Consider the following 15,279-nt stretch of genomic DNA (forward strand, 5'->3'; position numbering starts at 1 on the left):
TGGAGCAGAAGACCCTAAACCTCTCAAGTAAAACTAAAATTTACTTCAGATCCTAAACAAATTAATCAATTGGGAGAATGCCTGATATTTCCAAATACACTATATATCTGATCCTTAAGTTTGGCTCTGACTTTGGAGTGGGGGCGTGCCTTATGAGTAGGTTTGGATGTAAAGGCTTCCTTTCAGTTACTTTCGGTGGTGTATGTGGGAGAAGGTTGGATTCAAAGGGAAGGGAGGGATAAGAGCAGAGGACTATTATAGTTTTGCAATTTTTGAACAATGAACCATGAGTTGAGAAACTTCTCATGTCATTAAACTGAAAAGTGTATTAATATTTAAGACTCTTGATACATGTTGCCAAATTACTTTCTACAAGTACACAGGAAAATTTGTCTTTCTACAATGGGTCCTGCTTTCTAACAATTTGCTAAATATTAATTTGCATGTCTTAGGTTACTAGAAACTGCCATTTCTTCTGCGAACTATCCATATTTGTTTCTTTTCTATTGTTATTTTTAAAAATGTAAAAGTGGTAATAATTGCTTCTAATTACCATTTTAAACATTAATCATTTCCTTTGTGACTATTACTTTTATGTTTATAAAGTGTTTTTCTATCCCCTGAATCAAAAGCTATATTTTCACAAATTCCTTCCTTTCTAATACTAGTTTTCCTCCACCAGTATTAAATATCACACTGTTTGCACTTGAGGGGCACAACTAGTGAGCCTTTTGGTTAACATTCCAACATGGAAGTTCCACTTTCTATCTCACCTTATTCCACTCACATCTTCAAGGCTGCTTTTTCAAGCCTGTGTACTTAGTTCCTTTAGTTATAATGTTATCCATTAACTTTAAAATTTGTTTATACTGAATATATCCTGCAACACAACTAGAATATAAAATATTTGGTAACCAATGTATACCCAATTTTATGCATTTAGTTTGTGGCTAATCTGATTAAATTTTTATTTTGAATAGATAAAGAACATTAACTCCTGATTAGCTAGCTGGCTATAGATACAAAGCATGTTAATTTTTATAGGCACCTTTCTGAATTCAAGTAAATGTTTTGGTAGACAAGGATTTCCTACTTAAAGTCATTGACATAATATGAATATTAAGTACAAATATTGCTAACATTCTTGCATTCTTTAAACTATTTTACTTTGAAAACTTAAAAACTATCATGAAGTCATTAATAACATAGATTTTCATTTAAGGAATATTTTGAACTGTGAAAATACAAATTGAATCAAATTAAATTTTGAACACATATAGAGCCAAATATTTCAACAAAACTGCAGTTTAATTTCAGAAAATGTGTTAAAATATATATTTATACATCAATTTCTGACATACACTTAATGTGTTAGTATACACAAAATGATGTTTTCTCTTGAAACTGTATTTATGAAATGTACATTTTAATTTAAATACTCAGTATACACTGCACTTTATCTGCATGTTGCATTTATTAAATACATTAAAATCTGCAATGTAACAAAACGTCTTCTGCATACGAAATTCAAAACACCATTTTAAATGAACAAAAGATGGCTCACTTCATTTTTTTTTTCTTTACAACTAGTGTATAATACACTAGCTCAGCTCCACCATACTACCTGTTCTTTCTTTTTTATTTGACATTGTTCACAGACTAGTACATATTACAATAAGAGTGCTGAATAAAAACATGAGGTACGAAAGTGGTTCAAAGAGTATAGGTCATGCAGATCATGCTAGACAGCAAAGAAAATTGTGACCAAGAAAACACTAAATAAAAATACATAAAGAATGTGCATTATAAAAAAAAAAACAAAAACAAACCCCCCCGCCCCAAAACTCCATTACACAGCTTTGCTTCTTTGGTTACAAAGTAGGTTGAACAATTTCACAGCTTTTTTTTCCCACCCCCCGCCCCAAAAAAGTCATACGAAATGTTGAAAAGCAGAGGAATCGTGGCAATTTCTCTATTAGAAAGTAGAAACAAATGAACAAAGTTTTCTTCATCAAAATAGCCCAATTATTTATTATATCACAATAATTGGTTACTACCTGTACAGTTGCACTATGTTCTTCATACTTACACTATACAAAATTTACATTCAAGCTGAGTCTTTACTACTAAAAATAAATACCGAAGGTAAATTGCCATTAGTGTTAGAAATATGCCAGGATTCTTTTGTTCAATTATTGCCTAAACGTTTAATCTGTTAAATGCAATCCTGTCTTTCAATTCCTTTACTGATACTTATAATTATTCAAAAATTAAAAAAGTTCTGTGACATTGTTCATGTACATTATGAAAATAGCAGCCCTGTAATAAATAAAACACAAATAAATGAAAACTTATGTAGGCAAATGTTACTGATACTGAAAGAAAAGTGGCTCTTTAGATGAACTGTTATTTATAATATGATAGGAAGGCTCAGGGTAAATCCATGGATGACAGACACATGGAAGAGCCACTAAAGCTCTTAAAGGACCTCATACGCACCAGGTAAAATGCAGACTTTGCTTGCTTTAATAAACCCCATCTATTATTCTCCTTGTGTATTGATGACATAAAACTGGACATCAACAGCACTGCATGACATCTCAAAGAGAGGAAAAGCTCTTGTAGAATGATTGTCTAATACTGAAAAGGCCAAACACATAACCGAAGCATGGCTACTTGCTTTCATATAAAGTGGAAAGAACACCAGTGGCACACAGGATAGATTGCTTTCAGTTTTTTTTCTTAATGAGGCAAGAAAGCTTTATGCTGAGGAGACATTCGGCTGCTGTGGAGGTTGCGTTGGCTGCGGAGGCTGTGCTATCACTGCTTGCTGTTGAGAAGTGCTACCAGGATTGGCCTGTTGGGCTGGGAGTTGGGATAATTGATCATTGTTTGAAAGAGACTTTAACAGTGCATTTTCTCGTTCAAGTAAAGAGTTTCTTTCAACTAATTCTTTTATTTGTTCCTTTAGAACTTCCACTTCTTCTCTTACTGCATACATCAAATGGCTTTTCACCAGATCCTGTGAAAAACAAAATTAGGAATGTCAAAAAGAGAGAAAGGAAAAGGTGTTGCTATTTGGTTCTAGCCTACCTGGTGCCTTATAAATGTAAGTTGTTTTTATATTAGTTTTTCTGCTCTTGTTTTTAATGTTTCTACTATATCATGACTGGCCCTAAGGAAGATGGGGTAGAAAAAACCCAGTTTCCAAGTAGGGCAGCAAGCCCAGGATTTTTTCCCCAAAGTTTGGAGAGATTTCCAAAGATACTAGCTCCTTAAATTGTCAATTATAAGCTTAGAATTAACAACAACAACAAAAAAGTTTGAAAACCACATGCTTAGATGTTGGGCTAACAGTGGTCAGCAAACTGCGGCTCGCGAGCCACATGTGGCTCTTTGGCCCCTTGAGTGTGGCTCTTCCTAAGCCTTAGGAGTACCCTAATTAAGTTAATAACAGTGTACCTACCTATATAGTTTAAGTTTAAAAAATTTGGCTCTCAAAAGAAATTTCAATCGTTGTACTGTTGATATTTGGCTCTGTTGACTAATGAGTTTGCTGACCACTGGGCTAAGAGAACAAAGGATATTAAACTGTTATTAAACTGGTTATATAGTACTACTTTAAGAGATAAGGTGGTCTGCAATTTCCAACTTTAAAACCTTGTTTTTGAAAAAAGTTTGAGACTAATGGTCCTTATTTTAGCTTTATTTAAAATATGTAAGAATATTTTACATAATATAAACAGACTATCTTTAAGGAAACAAAAAATTTTAATAGTAATAGAAATCAGAACCAGAATCAATAGAAACAAGTCTATTTATTAAGACAGTGGTTCTCAACCTTCCTAATGCCGCGACCCTTTAATACAGTTCCTCATGTTGTGGTGACCCCCAATTTCATTGTTACAAATTGAACGTAATTAAAGCATAGTGACTAATCACAAAAACAATATGTAATTATATATGTGTTTTCCGATGGTCTTAGGCGACCCCTGTGAAAGGGTCGTTTGACCCCCAAAGGGGTCGCGACCCACAGGTTGAGAACCGCTGTATTAAGAGTACAAACAATGCCTGTAAATGACCAAAGGATGACAAAACTTTCCAGCTGAAGTTTTCATTTTAATGCTCTTTTGTCTCTAAACTAATTTTGTGCTGAAATATTTTGGGGAAACATAATGCATTTTGATTATGTATACCCCCCAAGATGGTCTTTTATCAATGGTAATGCATGAAATGTGAGATGTTGAAATGGGGAAAATATTTACTTCATTGGTATTTTTAGGCTAAAAATTTTCAATATTCTAACAACTTCAACTAAATCTCATTATAAAAAAAATATACTTTGGTCATCTTGGTTTAAATAAATTAGGTGTTTGTTTTTTAGACTTGATAACCAAGTGCTTCAATAGAACCAACAATCTATAAAATGAGAGGACTATAAACTTCTACTTACCATTGCTTGTTCTATTTTGTTGTCAATGGCTACACCACCTGCCCCAGATGCACTGGAAAAAATTACAATATTTCATTAAATTATTCTAAAAAATGCAATTTCCCTTCCACCTCTTAAAATAAAAAATCTATCTGTATTTTACTTAAAATAAAAAATAGTAATTTAAGTCTATTCTCAAATTTCAGTACTCAGAGCTCTCATTTTGAAAATGAGGATCTCAGCAAATAGATGACTTCTAAAAATCCTTTGTAGTTCCAACTTTTCTAATTTGCCTATGACAATATATGCTACTTTAAAAGTAACTCCCAATTTTATTCAGTTCTCAATTCAGTGAATTTACAAAGATAAATTTTGAATGAATTGTACCCTCTCCACACCTCTTAAACTTCATTTACCAAGTATATATCTTAAATTGCCTTTCAGGTGGAAATCCCAGTAGTTGCCTATTGCATTAAACATCAGATGATGACTTTTCTTCTATATATTTGATATTTGAACATCTGGTTTAAAATTTTTTTAAACTGACTTATAGAAATGATTCAAAGGGCTTTAGGGCAAACAGTACTTGCAGTGTTGATTAACAAGGAACTCAACATTCTGGCAGATCTACAAGCTTTGATTGCAGGTTATTAGCTGGCAAAATCACCTACTAAGGTATGTGGTTTGGACTAGTTTTTTCTGGAAATAATTGGAAGTAGTCTAGCAGGTAAGTACATCTCAAGTTCAAATATCAGCATGTATGACAGTGACAAAGAAGGCTGAATAACTCATCTTTGGCAGTAGTGAGGATCTATATCCTTTCTTTGGTGTTTTTGTAAATTTTGAAGAACAGTGATTAGGTTTTCTTATAAAGACAGACATGATATTTTAGCCCACTGTATCAATACAAAAAAAGACCTTTAAACAACTTTTATATAAAACCTCACTAAATATTCTTTATAAAGTATACCCCACCCAAGAAAATCTAAATGGTAACATATCTTAAGACTACTATACTTTAGATCAGCGGTTCTCAACCTGTGGGTCGAGACCCCTTTGGGGGTCGAACGACCCTTTCACAGGGGTCGCCTAAGACCATCGGAAAACACGTATATAATTATATATTGTTTTTGTGATTAATCACTGTTTTAATTATGTTCAATTTGTAACAATGAAACTGGGGGTCACCACAACATGAGGAACTGTATTAAAGGGTCGTGGCATTGGGAAGGTTGAGAACCACTGCTTTAGATGATTAGGACCCTCAATGTTATAACAAACTGGGGCTCAGAAATATGTCTGATGTAGTAGTGCCTTTTACATTATAATCCAAGTAGATCTGGTCATAATCCTGGTTCTGCTACTCACTACCCACATGACCACTACCAAATCAATATTTAACTTCCCTACACCTCAGTTTCCTCATCTGTAAAATGAAGGGATTGGTGTCAGTTCCTCACTAGGAATAATAAAACCTAATTCTATTTTAAAAACTTCTTAGCCTGGTGAGATTCAAAACTCTGAATCAAAACATGGAAAACACTAAGCTTTTTTATCTGAGCATTAACCACATTAATTGCAGCATACTACTTCACCTTTTGCTGCTATTTTTTTCTAAGATGAAAAAAGGCTTCTGTATACCCAAAGTGGTATCCATCTATCTATCTATAGATATATAATTAATAAATATTTATATTGGCCACAACTTGGTAAAAAAGATAGTGAGAGACATTTAAAGTTTGCCTGAGAATCTTAGATTATACTTTCTATATTTTTTATTTCTATGTCAAGGGAAAACTGAATTAGTTTTAGTCATTTCATGACTTAAATACATTCAATTCTTTCAACACATGTCTTAATTAATACACCTTAAATGCTAATTTTTAACTTCAATTTTATATATTAACAAAACCAAAACAAAAAAGCTCAAACCCTCAAAAAAAGGGTTCATTGCTTCTCTTTCTTAAATTAAAATCAGTAAGTTTCCAAATCATTCCTTTAGTTAAGGAACAATAATTAGCATGCTATTCTTTGCTGATTTAGTAAACTCTAGTCCTGGCTCAGCCCTCTTTTAACAGATACAGAGGAACAGGTTTTTAAACATAAATAAATCATGCTGAAAATGTGTGTCCCTTAAAAGTTATTAATATTTCAATTTTGTTAAGCATTGTACTTTAATAAGAATTAAATCAGTCACAGATACAACTACTATCACTATAGTGACCTTTAGCTATTTTGAAGGCTGTTACTTGTGAATTCTAGAATCTACTGCAGTGGTTTTCAAACTTTAGCAGCAGAATCATCTGGTGGTCTTGTTAAAATCCAGATTGCTGAGCTCCACCTTAGTTTCTGATACAGATTTGGATGGGGCCCAGGATTTTCATTTCTAACAAGTGTCCAGGTGATGCCCCTGCTGCCGGACAGACCATATCACATGCACTTTGAGAGCCACTGGCTTACCGAGATGAAAGTGGTAAGAATAATAATAATAAAACCTAATTCTATTTTAAAAACTTCTTAGCCCGATAAACAAAACTCTTCATGACCTTGAACCCTGCCTTCTATAGTCTCCTTTCCTCTCATACTCCATCTGGCCTATTGTGTTATGGTCTTACATAACTATTTTTGGTCTGTGGAACACATATTCTCTCAGGTTTCCATGCCTTTGCAGAAACTGCTCCCTCAACTGGAAATGCTGCCAGTTCTAATTCACCTGGTTCTCTTTCACTTGTTCCTTTCAGGGGTGGGGAACCTTTTTCCTAACAAGGGCCATTTCGATATTTATAACATCATTCAAGGGCCATACACAAAATTATCAACTTCAAAGTTAGCCTGCTATATTTAGTCAAACATTTAATTACCTCACCCCTAATGCCTTGGCAGGGCCAGTCCAAATGATTTCTCAGGCCTTATACGTTCCCCACCCCTGCTTTAGATGCTCCAGTGCCATCTTTTCTGTGCTGCCTTTTGATTTCCTAAGGTAGAACTCATTACTCCATCCCTCCTGTGGTCCACAAGTCTTTACTCACTCTGTGAATTCTGGGAAATTATTAAACCTTTCTAGACCATATTTTTTTTCCATCTAAAATAAGGGATTACATGCCCTAATTCATAAATTCCTGTGACAATGAAGTGGGCTTAAACAATACTACCACTGTTAACTGTGCTCGTGGAGGGATGTTGCTTATCTTCTTCACCTGTGGGAAGAGTGAGCACAGTGCTTGGCACATAGAAGCTCAAATGCATGCTGAAAGAGTCAATATGATAGTAATTTGACTTGAAACAATTACTGACTCATACTAGAGAGCCATTAAAATTTTTTGAGTTTGACTAAATCAGTCAAAGTACGGTTCCTGGACCAGCAGCATCAGTATTACCTGGACCTTGGAAATGTAAATATTTGGGTCTATCCCAGACCAACTGAATTAGATACTCTTGAGGCAGGACCCAGGAAGTCTAATCATTCCTCCAGGTGATTCTGATAAAAACTAAAGTTTGAGAACCCCTGCTTTAAATAGCCTGATTTACAATAAAGATACTATTATGATAGGTAGTCTTAAATAAGCAGATAAGAGGGTATTCTAAGATCCCAGAAAGTGGTTTAAGAATATTGTTTCAATGAGGGCAACAAGTTTTCTATTGTGTTCAAAGCCAACACAGTGGTTTGAGCTTCATGTTCTCTAAGATCAACTGAAGCAGAATGATGAATAATCTTCCTTCACTTACTTCTTTGACCTAACACTAAATATTATACTTATTTTATTTTTTTCTTGTTGCACTCACTACACTATAACTTGATGGTTAACTAGTTTCTGAACTTAAACTCCTTAAGGGAAGGCTTCCTTAAGACTTTATAACTATTCTTGTAAACTTTAAGTGCTATATAAAGGCAAGGGATAATTTTTCTTTTAAAAGAAGCTTCCTGTTTACTATGGGTCACTCTTTTAGAATAAAATCATACCTCGATTAGCATTTACTAGGTGAATTAAAAACTGTGGGTATGGAACCTGGTCAGTGTGGTTCGGTGGTTGAGCGTTGACCCATGAACCAAGAGGTCCCTTAATTGAATGCTGGTGGGGGCACATGCCTGGTTGCTGGCTCAATCCCCGCTAGGGGGCGTGCAGGAGGCAGCCAATAGATGTTTCTCATCCATGTTTCTATCTCTACTAGAGGCCCGGTGCATGAAAATTCATGCACTGGAGTGGGGGGGGGGGTCTCTCAGCTCGGCCTGCCCCCTCTCTCAGTCTGGGAGCCCTCAGGGGCGGGAGGCGACCCGGCGATCAGGGGAAGGCGATGTCCCCATCACACCTCTGCTGCTGCCATGGCCGGCAGCACAAGCCTCGGCCGGCCCTGGTTACCTGAGCCTCGGGTGGCACTGGGTAGCTGGGCAGCCGCCATTCAAGGCTTGCCTGTGCCTTAGGCTGGCCCTGGGCAGCTGGGGGCTGAGGGGACTGAGGGACTCCAGAGGCAGGTGCGCGGCAAGGCCGGGCCTGGGGGCAGGCCCGGCCTTGCTGCGTGCCTGCCGCTCCAGTGGGGCTGAGGGGACTGGGCGCCATCATCTTGTGGCTGTGGGTGCTGCCATCTTTGAGGGCAGGGCAGTCAATTAGCATATTCCCTCCTTATTGGCCATGGGCACCGCCATCTCTGCGACGGCGTGAGGGTCAATTAGCATATTCCCGCTTTATTAGATAGGATATCCCTCTCCCTTCCTCTCTCATGCTGAAATCAATAAAAAACATATAAAAAAATAGTGGCTATGGAGAAAATGGACAGAAATATAGAATTGTGTGTGTGTGGGGGGGGGGAAATAAGAATGCTATTTTTTGTATAATGGACTTTTATTTACTGGAAATGCAGCCCCCAAAGAATCAAATGAGCTTGAATTTAGTGTTTTAAAAAAGTTAATTACAATCACATTCAAAGGAGAAGTAAAACTCAAAAGAATCAATACTACTGCAAGATAGCTTGGCTTTCCATACTGCTGTTCATGTTTTAATTCATCCCAACTGGCTCCTGACCACAGCTTTTTTCCCCAAGCTGCCTTACTTTTACCACAACAGATCACTTGCAACTTCACTGAGAAGAGGAGGCCAGATATAAACCTCCAGCTTCACAAGTTCCCCTATTTTCATATTTTTTTTTAATCCTCACCCGAGGATATTTTTTCCATTGCTTTTTAGAAAGAGTGGAAAGGGGAGGGAGAGACAAAAACACACTGATTGGTTGCCTTCCGCATGCCCCTGACCAGGGCCGGACGCCTGCAACCTAGATACATGCCCTTGACCGGAAAACCCGGGACCCTTCAGTGTGCATGCTGAGGCTCTATCCACTAAGCCAAACTGGCTAGGGCCATCCTTCTTAATAGGACTAACTGCTTCATTCATACTGTCAGCTCAACAACTTTGTACAAACCATCTCCATTCTTTCCTTTCTAAAAAGTAAAACCAGAGAGTCATGTTAATTTGATCTCACATAAAAAAAAATAAACATTAAAAAAACCACACAGAAAAATTCAAAACAAAACAACTATGAGGAACCCACTTTTTTTCTTTATTAATGTGAACAAAGACATCATGGCTACTTGTTTAAAAATACTGCAAATTTCTTCTTTTACATTTTGACTACTTTGTCTTTCTTCTATTCTTCCCTGAACACAGAAGCTAATTAACAAAGCAATAAGGTAGAGAAAAAGAACACTTAAATGACTGCCTACTTTATAGCAGGCACACATCACTTTAGTGAGTCCTTCTTACAAACATGAGCAACATTCTCATTTTATAGTTGAGAAAACGGAGGTCAAGTAGTTTACTCAAAGACACAATGCTAGGGATAGGATTCAAACCTAGACCTAACTAATGTCAAAACACAGGCTTTTTCTACCATAACAGTAAGACTGGGAAAGAAAGCAAGTATCTACAATGACCTGAAATAAAGAATTGTGTATGAACAGTGCTTTGACTAAGCACCGCATGCTAGTTGTGAAACCATAGCATGGATCCATAGACTAAAACTGTTCATAACTGCCATTTATCTTATCTAGCACATTCCTAGAAGAGGTTCTGCTCTGAGAACAAGGGAGGTAACTTCTTGGAAAAGGCACTTGCTCAGTGATCTTTCGACAGCCAGTATAGTTTACCTAGTCGCTAAGAACTAATGTTCTTCTGGTTTGTTAGAAAGCTGAAGATATCTTCAAAATATATGTCTATATGCAGAATACTGCAGAAAAAATTACCTTGCTTTACCCAAAGACGCTTCTGACTTCCACAATCACAAAATCCACTATAGAAATTTCCCAAATTATAAAATCAAATCTTTTGTATTAAGAACTTCTTTCATTGAACTGGCAAATCTGATATACTTATGGTCAAGCTTCACCCAAACCAGGTAAAAATGATTCATTATAAATTTTCAAGTAGAAGCTACAATCATTCTTGGAGGCCAGGCTCAGGAATCACCTACTGCTACATTTCATGATTTTAAAAACTCACAAAAATGCCCCAGGGAGATTTTTATGATTGGTAACATAAATTGAGTGATTTTTGTGAATGATGAAGGCTATTATTCATGCTAAACATAGCAGGTAAAATGGATACTCACAAAACTAAAGACTATTATTTTCTCCAGTAACCAGTCTTACAATGGTGTGAAAAAAGCTTTTACCAAGGAACTATTAAAAACTCAGGTAAATATTTATATAAAGATTGATTGATACTTATTTTTATTTTGGACAGTTCTACAAAAACCTTGTTCACCAATACCTCAACGTATTTTTATATTCATCTAATTAATTTTAGGTCAAAATCCTGCCAGAAAAGAATGCTTAGAGAGGAAAAAGGGATCCACATCAATTTTTTGGCTTTGGATGATATATTTTGGTCATGTAAGACATCATCACTGGGGGGACTCGGTGAAGGGATATATGAGACCTCCCTGTACTTTTATTTTGCAACTTCTTATGACTCTATAATTATAATTTATAATTATTTCAAAATAAGAGTTAAAAAAAGATACATGCACATGGTAAAAAAATAATTCAAAGAGTATACACAGGAAGGGTATACAACCAATAAAGTCCCTCTCCTACCTCAGGGTCCCTTTGTATTCTCTATATTAACGACCTTTTAAAAAGCCCATTTATGGCCCTAGCCGGTTGGCTCAATGGATAGAGCATCGGCCTGTGGACCAAAGGGTCCCAGGTTAGATTCCAGTCAAGGGCCCTGGGCCCTGGTTCATGCAGGAGGCAACCAATCGACGTGTTTCTCTCACATCTATGTTTCTCTGTCTTTCCCTCTCTCTTCCAACTCTCCCTAAAAATCAATGGAAAAATATCCTCAGGTGAGGATTAACAACAACAAGAACAAGAAAAAAGCCCATTAATGCCCTGGCTAGTTTGGCTCAGTGGATAGAGCCTTGGCCTGTGGACTGAAGGGTTCAATTCCAGTTAAGGGCACATGCCTGGGTTGTGGTCTCAATCTCCAGTACGGGGCGCGCAGGAGGCAACTGACCAATGATTCTCTCTCATCATTGATGTTTCTAACTCTCTCTCCCTCTACCATCCTCTCTCTGAAGTCAATACATATATATTAAAAGAAAAAGAAAAAAGCCCATGTAGGGAAAAGTCTTTAATACTTTGGAGTAGGAGAGACCTTTCTCATTATGTCTCAAAATAAAAAACTTCAATAATTTCCCTAAAATATAAAATACTTCTATAAATCTATGAGAAAAATGGGTAGAATTCATATGTACAGTTCACAAGAAATGGCATGAAATAATACTCACCATTCCATTCATAATAAAAATAAAGAGTAAAACTATAATGTAATACCATTTGCCTACCCAGATTGGCAAACATATTAAAATTTAATACACTGCTAGTGAGGCTATAGGAAAATGGGCCTTCTCATGCAGCACTGTTGCAAGTGTTATAACCTGTATAGAGAGCAATTTGGCTTTATTTAATTTTACACACACACACACACACACACACACACACACACACACACACTTTTATTTACTTTTTGAGCCAGCAATCCTACATCTGGGTTTATCCTATAAATATTTATACATACACAGGAGATAATGTATTTAAAAGGCTACTCATTACATCACTGTTTATAACAGCAATGCTCTATTAATAGGGAACTGGTTAAAGAAATCATGGTAGAGCGTCCATTCAACTGAATACTATCCATTTATAAAAAAACAAACACCCACAAAAATGCTTTTCTGTGTAATGAAATGGAAACAGTGTGCCTTGGAGATCTTTAAAAGTAAAGATACAGATGTGTGTATATTAGCATTTGTCAAAGGGGGAGATAATATTGTATACTGTATTTGTTGTATATGCATAAAGAAATGGCAAGGATACACACATACACTTTATGAAAGTGGTTATATGTTTGGGAAGGCAGGCAGATAGGGGACAAGGACAGAAGTAAGACTATTTTCATTGAATTTTGGAGAATAATGAAAAATATTCCAAAATGAAAATGACTCATGGAGTTATTATCCTGTACAGTGTGAACTCAAGACATGAACAAATGGCAAACAGGAAAAGGGGAAAGGAGGGAAGAGGAGCCAACAACTCCACTTTCTTTAGGAAATGTTTCATTCTAGAAGATAAAGTACTATGGTCAACATAAGAAACAATAATAAATGTTAAATTAAATTTGTGATTTGTAAAATTTATTTTCTTGGCTTAGGGTGAATTATAGTCACTTAAAAATATGGTGTAGCCCTAACGGTTTGGCTCAGTGGATAGAGCGTCAGCCTGCGGACTCAAGGGTCCCAGGTTCAATTCCGGTCAAGGGTATACCTTGGTTGCGGGCACATCCCCAGTAGGGAGTGTGTAGGAGGCAGCTGATAAAACTCTCTCATTGATGTTTCTAACTCTCTATCCCTCTCCCTTCCTCTCTGTAAAAAAAAATAAAAAAATATATATTTTTAAAAATGTTGTAAATAATGTTCATAATTCCCAGTATAGTTATTTCTGTTTATAGTGATTCTGGTAAGTAAACAGTATAAGTTTATAATAAATATCTATAATACAACAGGCTACATAAAACTTACATAATAAAAATGTTACATTAAAAATGCATTTCAAAGAAGATGTAGATAAGATTAATATTAACTTTACCTTCTGTGTGTGTGTGTGTGTGTGTGTGTGTGTGTGTGTTTTGTTGTTAATCCTCATCCAAGGATATTTTTCTATTGACTTTTAGAGAGAGTGGAAGGGAGGGGGAGAGACACAGACAGAGAAACATAGATGTGAGAGACACATTGATTGGTTGTCTCCTGCTCTTAGCCTGACCAAGGCTGGGGATTGAGGAGCTTGCAACTGAGGCATGTGGCTTCGACCAGAATCAAACCCAGAACTCTTTAGTCAGTGGGCTGACACTCTATTCACTGAGCCAAACCAGCTAGGGCCTAACTTTACCTTCTTTTTCCAAATCTCTTTACATTTCTAAGTTATGATCTTTGGGGGAAATTATTTTAATATTTGGTAGTAAAATTCTGATATAATTATAGCTTTTTCTTGTAGAGACACTCTAAGTAAACAATTAAAAAACAAACTGAACTAAAATTCTATTAAAACATTCAAGATGAGAGATATAAAAATTTAGTCTGGAAAAACTAGAAACTGACACAAAAGTGAAATACACATAGCAATTTTAGCATTACAACTCAAATATTTCAAATAAATTAATAAAGTTTAACTAATATATTATTTCAAGTTAAATACTTAAATGGTATAAGAACATAAAATCATATCTACTTAAGATAAATGAACATATACACTAGCTAGTTATTTCTTATTAGACTAACATTAAGCAAGGTTTGACCGGATGAAAAATTTATTTCCTTCCTCTGAGTCAGAATGAAATAAGAAAGGGTGTGAGAAAGGGGTGGGAGGAGGGTGGCATTTCCTCAATGTTGGAATGCTTACATTTAGATCAGGCTCTCTCGACAGAGATTTCATTGTACTGTTTACATAACCGCAGCAATAGATAATTTGATGATAGCACAATTCATTACTAGGGAATGAAGGATACATGCTAAGAGGCTTAAGTTCAAATTAAAAATTTGACACTATAGTTCTGGCTACTTTAAATTATTTCCTGGAGACTGGGAAAATAGTATATGACTGATAATTATCTAGACTGAGATGTATACTGGTACCTATGAGTAAAAAAAGGGGAGAAGGATTAGAAAGGATTTCCAATTTTGCCAGTTGATGTCTAGCTCAGAATACTGAACTAAAATCTGAATAACCTAGTTATAATGAAAAGGAATGAAGTGGATATAGTTCCATATATTCATTCTAGATATTTTAAAAATATTCCTTTAGTCTTTTGGGATAGAAGTTGATGGCACCTAACTCCTATAAACATCAGAATTTAGCAATTAAAGTATACCTTAATATAGTAAAAGATCTATGTTTTCCTTTTAAAGATACTTTTATTTTTTAAGAGAGAAACATCGATGTGAGAGCAACACATCAATCAGTCTATCAACTGCTGCCTCCTGCACACTCCCTACTGGGGATCGAGCCCACAACCTGGGTATGTGCCCTCACCAGGAATCTAACCAGCAACCTTTTGGGATGACACCCAACCAACTGAGCCACACATAACAGGGCAAGAGCTACATTTTTCAATACTGATATTAGAAACCATCTTTCCTAGAAAATACAAAATTTAAGTAGGAAAAAATGAAAAAATTCAATAAAAATTCTTAATATAAATTAAGACATTAAAAACCTAAATAGGAATTCAAATTACTTCAGCAGTGTTAGGGAAAGAATAAAGATTTAGAAAAGACCTTCCAGGGAAAGGACTTTTTAATAT

The 15,279-nt window shown here is 35.8% G+C and overlaps 1 protein-coding gene across 1 annotated transcript in view; it reads right to left on the bottom strand.

Annotated features, from left to right (window-relative positions):
- Positions 1-1,455: 1,455 nt before the first annotated feature.
- The window catches only part of TSC22D2 (TSC22 domain family, member 2), a 53,922-nt gene continuing 40,098 nt past the window's right edge, over positions 1,456-15,279 (bottom strand). Inside the window, exons 4-5 of the mRNA XM_014537467.1 lie at positions 4,454-4,505; positions 1,456-3,022 (exon numbers count right to left, since the gene is read on the bottom strand). Of these exons, the coding sequence (XP_014392953.1) occupies positions 2,762-3,022; positions 4,454-4,505 (313 nt within the window). The 3' untranslated portion in view covers positions 1,456-2,761. The remainder of the gene's footprint in view (positions 3,023-4,453; positions 4,506-15,279) is intronic.

Source organism: Myotis brandtii, unplaced genomic scaffold, assembly GCF_000412655.1.
Source record: "Myotis brandtii unplaced genomic scaffold, ASM41265v1 scaffold179, whole genome shotgun sequence".
Lineage (NCBI taxonomy): Eukaryota > Metazoa > Chordata > Mammalia > Chiroptera > Vespertilionidae > Myotis > Myotis brandtii.